Below are 4148 nucleotides of genomic sequence, written 5' to 3'. Positions count from 1 at the left end.
TACATCATCACATGCAACACGCATTAATTGCAAGCGAAGTATATTGTTTATAGTGTGTAAAATGCATTTTTTGAGCGAGTTTTAGGCAAGCTCGGCATAGCCCCACAAAGCAAGACAGCCATGTAAGGCAAGATTAACACCCACCAAGCTAGCTAGTGACAACTATGTTGGAAGGTGTTGCTCAACTTTAAAAGAGCAACCAAGGACTTGCGCATGAGAATTTTTGGAATATAAAATATGAGGCAACCATTGAGAATTAGCTTATAAAGGATAAGGGAGTTAGAGAAACCACAATATAAATATAGTTGAATCTTCATTTTCTTTAATCTCTTCTAGCACGCCAACTACCAAAAGGGGAAAAACTTGGGGCTAGTAATAATGACACACTATTAGGTCACAAGTATAACATTATTTATGGATTGTATATGATCTTTCCCAAGATGGAGAGTTCATACTGGACTCATTTAACTACTCTTGATGAACTCCATGCTATTGTCATTAAATCTAGAAAATGAAAAAGGAAAATGATAAAGTTACATCGTACCGTAATGGCTTCTTTTCCCTATTCATTTACTCCTAGCGTTAGGTTAACCCACAAAGTCTACCTTGCAAAAAAGTGGTACCTTCAGGCTACTACCAGAGTGAGTTCCAAGAATAAGAAAAGTGGCAACCTACTGTCAGAATGGATTCAAAGGATAAGCAAGGAAGGAAGCAATTTAGTGCTTTCATTCCACAGAGGTCAATTACAATGCCCCTATCATATCATGTCGATTAGACTTGCGAAGAGAGTACAGTAACATTCTCAGAATCAAACATGAAGCAAGAGTCTCAAAGGCAATGTAAACCAGGTAAGCAATCAAAATAAGAAAATGCCTGCATATTCAGCAAATGATTCATTGGCCAACGACGATAATGAAACATTCAACAGCCACCTCCTCCCAAACGATTACACACAAAAGCAGTAATCGCATTCAAGGAGAGCTCCTCCCATTAGGCTCCATATCTTTCAAAAGGCCCACAATTTGTTGCATCGTAGGGCGTTTAGAAGGCACTTCTGCAGTGCACAGATACCCTAATCTCAAGGTTTCAAGCATCTCTGAGATAGGACCTCTGTCAGAAGAGATCCTGGGATCCAAAGCGCGATGGCCTCTTTTGTCCTTGATCAGAAGCCGAACCCAACCGACTAGGTTGCCTGTATACCCATCTTGGTAGAAGTCTCCAAAAGGCCTCTTTCCTGTCACCAACTCAAGCAGCACCACACCATAGCTGTAAACATCTCCCTTGGTGCTCACTTTGGCTCCAGGTTGCCTGTATTCTGGAGGTGAATAACCAGGAGTCGTTCCAGCAAACAGGCCTTCATCACTAGCTGCAAGTAGCCCTACTAAGCCAGTGTTAGCAAGATGTGGCTCAAAATTGGCATCTAGCAATACATTGCTGGCTTTCACATCCCTGTGCACAATTTGGGACGAATGTCCATGATGAAGAAAGGCCAGAGCTCTTGCCAGTCCCAATGCTATCTTGTGCCTTCTGTCCCAAAATCCAAGTTCCCCTAAAACTTCCATTTCAGCTTCCACGGGCTCCCACTGCAAGTCCCTGCTCCAATCATCTAACTGTGTTCCAACGGGTAACTCATGCAGCCAGCGGTGAAGTCCTCCATTGGCCATGTGTTCATAAATAACTAGCCTCTCATCTCCTACAATGCAATAACCCAGTAAAGGCACTAAATTTGGATGCTTTATCTTAGAAAGCGCTCGGAATTCATCTGCTGCTTCTTGGTCACTCAATACTCTTCCTTCTATGAGCACCTTGATTGTAACATCAAGACCACCTGGTAAATTGGCCCTGTAAACTGGCCCAAACCCACCTTCCGTCAGCTGTGACTCCTTACTGAAATTCGAGGTGGCTTGCAGGAGGTCTGCAAAAGTAAGGTTCAGCAACGGCTTCTCAAGGATCACAACAGGAACAAAACCTGGATTCTTCACATTTGCCAGCCATACTCCAGAATCCGTCTCAAAAGAAAATGGCCCAGAAACATACTTGTCCTCTACATGCGACCTCTTGGCGAGGAACTGTGGTGAAGATGTTCGCCGGCACAGAAAGCCTGCAACAACCAGGCAACATAATACCAGCATACCCCCAGCTAAGGGCCCAAGAATCATAGCCACATGGGATTTGGATCTTGTTCCATGAGCAGTCCCGTTCTTAAGCACCTCTGCTGGAAATGGTCCACATAAACCTTCAAATGCTGCAGGCCCAAATTTGTCTCTGACTCCAGAAGCAACACATCCTGTTGCTGGATTGTTAAAGGAGTAGTTCAGGTACAACAGGGAGCTTAGATTTCCCAGAACTGAAGCATCGCCACTTAAGTTATTTCTTGAGAGATCTAGGTAGGTTAAAGAATGTAGGTAAATGAAAGAAAGAGGAAGACTGCCATTAAGCTCATTGAACGATAGGTCTAATACACTAAGCTTTGTTAGATTGCCTATGGCTTCAGAGATGGTTCCCTGCAGGTGACCGTGAGAGAGGTTCAGGTAGATCAACTGACGCAGTGAGAAAACCCAATCAGAGGACGACGGTGAAAACTCATTGTCAGCTAAACCAAGGTGAGAAAGTGAAGGGAGGTGGGATATGGTGGATGAAGGCGTCCCTGTTAGCTTATTGGAAGAGAGGTCCAGCCAGTGGAGGGAAGAAGGGAGCGCAGGTAAGAGGAGAGAAGCATCTCCAGTGAAAAGGTTGTGGCTGAGGTCCAGATTTGTAAGGAAAGGGAGCTGCTGCAGAAGAGAGGCATTAAGGGAGCCAGAGAGGGCGTTGAAAGATAGGTCTAGGGTAGAAAGAGGTGTAGATATGGCGGTGGCGGGGTTCGCGAGAGGCCCTTGTAGGCTATTGCGAGAGATGTTGACATCAAGCAGGCTCGGCAAGTCGAGGATTTGTGCAGGGAATGGTCCTGAGAAGGCGTTTGATGAGAGGTAGAGATAACGCAGGTTGGAAAGCCTGGAGAACTGGTAGGCAGACAGAGAGCCGGACAGCCAGTTTCCCGAAATGTCCAACCTAACAAGGCTTCCGAGCGAGAAAAGATCAGAAGGGAGCGTACCTGAGAAGAGGTTATGTGATAGGGAGAGGTACTGCAGATGCGACAGACGCCATAGCTCGGGAGGTAGAGGACCTTGAAGGGAGTTGTTGAAGAGGCTGAGGTGCGACAGGAAGGGGATGTTCCCGAGGGTGTTGGCAGGGAAGGGGCCGTGCAGGCGCATGCTCTCTAGCATGAGGCCGGTGATGCGGGGCTCGCCACTGGAGCTAGGGCTGCACTGCATCCGGAAGGGGAGGGTCCCATTGTACTGCGGCAGGCCACAGGGAGAAGAAGAAGAAGAAGAAGATGCGGCAAAACTCCATGGCTGGCCTGAAGCTCTCTGCAGGAAGGCTTGCAACCAGCGAAGGTCGTCGTCGATGGGAGAAGCTGCGGCGGCATTGATGCAGCAGGCGAGCAGCAGGAGATTAAAGAGGAGCTGCTGGCCAAGGAGGAGGAAATACGATACCATGCTGCTGCGGCGAATATGCTGCGTCGGCGAGTCCTCCGGCATTCTCTTCTTCTTGTTCTGATGGTGCTGCCTGCGGCCGCGACGCCTGAGTGATGATGGCCTGCTGTGTCATGCGGCCATGGCCGCAGCTTGGGGGCAGCATAATGGCGCCAGCGCGGAGGGGAGCCGGACATACTGTATCGGCGGGACTCCCGTCATGCTCCTGCTTCGATACAAACAGACACCAGCAGCAGTGCTGCACACACACACACACGAGAGTAAACAGCCAACCAAGCCGGGACTTCGGGTAGGTAGCTCACATTTTCAAACAATTCAATTTCCACCTTTATTTGGCCATCACCTTTCCAACTCGTTTAATTTCCCCCCTTTTCCTTTTTAATGCCACGCTGTAAATATTTTTTAATTTTCCTACCTTCCTCTTTTTCTATCGTGCGCTACTATATCAATATATGTTAACACCTTAGCAATATATATTAGCATACATTAGTATATTAATAAATGATATGATCAGTCAATGTTTAGAAGGGCTCCTTTTGAGGGTTCACATGAAGATTTAGATAAATTCCACTATATGTCCCACATTGTCAAGTCACTACGACATCACATGCTTTT

General features: G+C 46.8%; 1 protein-coding gene across 1 annotated transcript; it reads right to left on the bottom strand.

Moving 5' to 3' along the window:
• Positions 1-851: 851 nt before the first annotated feature.
• LOC148015240 (putative LRR receptor-like serine/threonine-protein kinase At2g24230) lies at positions 852-3829 on the bottom strand. Its single transcript, XM_087665507.1, has one exon. The coding sequence runs from the start codon at positions 3576-3578 to the stop codon at positions 972-974; it is 2607 nt and encodes an 868-aa protein (XP_087521633.1). The 5' UTR covers positions 3579-3829; the 3' UTR covers positions 852-971.
• Positions 3830-4148: the final 319 nt, after the last annotated feature.

Source organism: Lygodium microphyllum, chromosome 24 (assembly GCF_053477565.2).
Source record: "Lygodium microphyllum isolate KBCC chromosome 24, Lygodium_microphyllum_v1.1.10, whole genome shotgun sequence".
Taxonomy (NCBI): Eukaryota; Viridiplantae; Streptophyta; class Polypodiopsida; order Schizaeales; family Lygodiaceae; genus Lygodium; species Lygodium microphyllum.
This window is presented reverse-complemented; position numbering and strand designations above follow the sequence as displayed.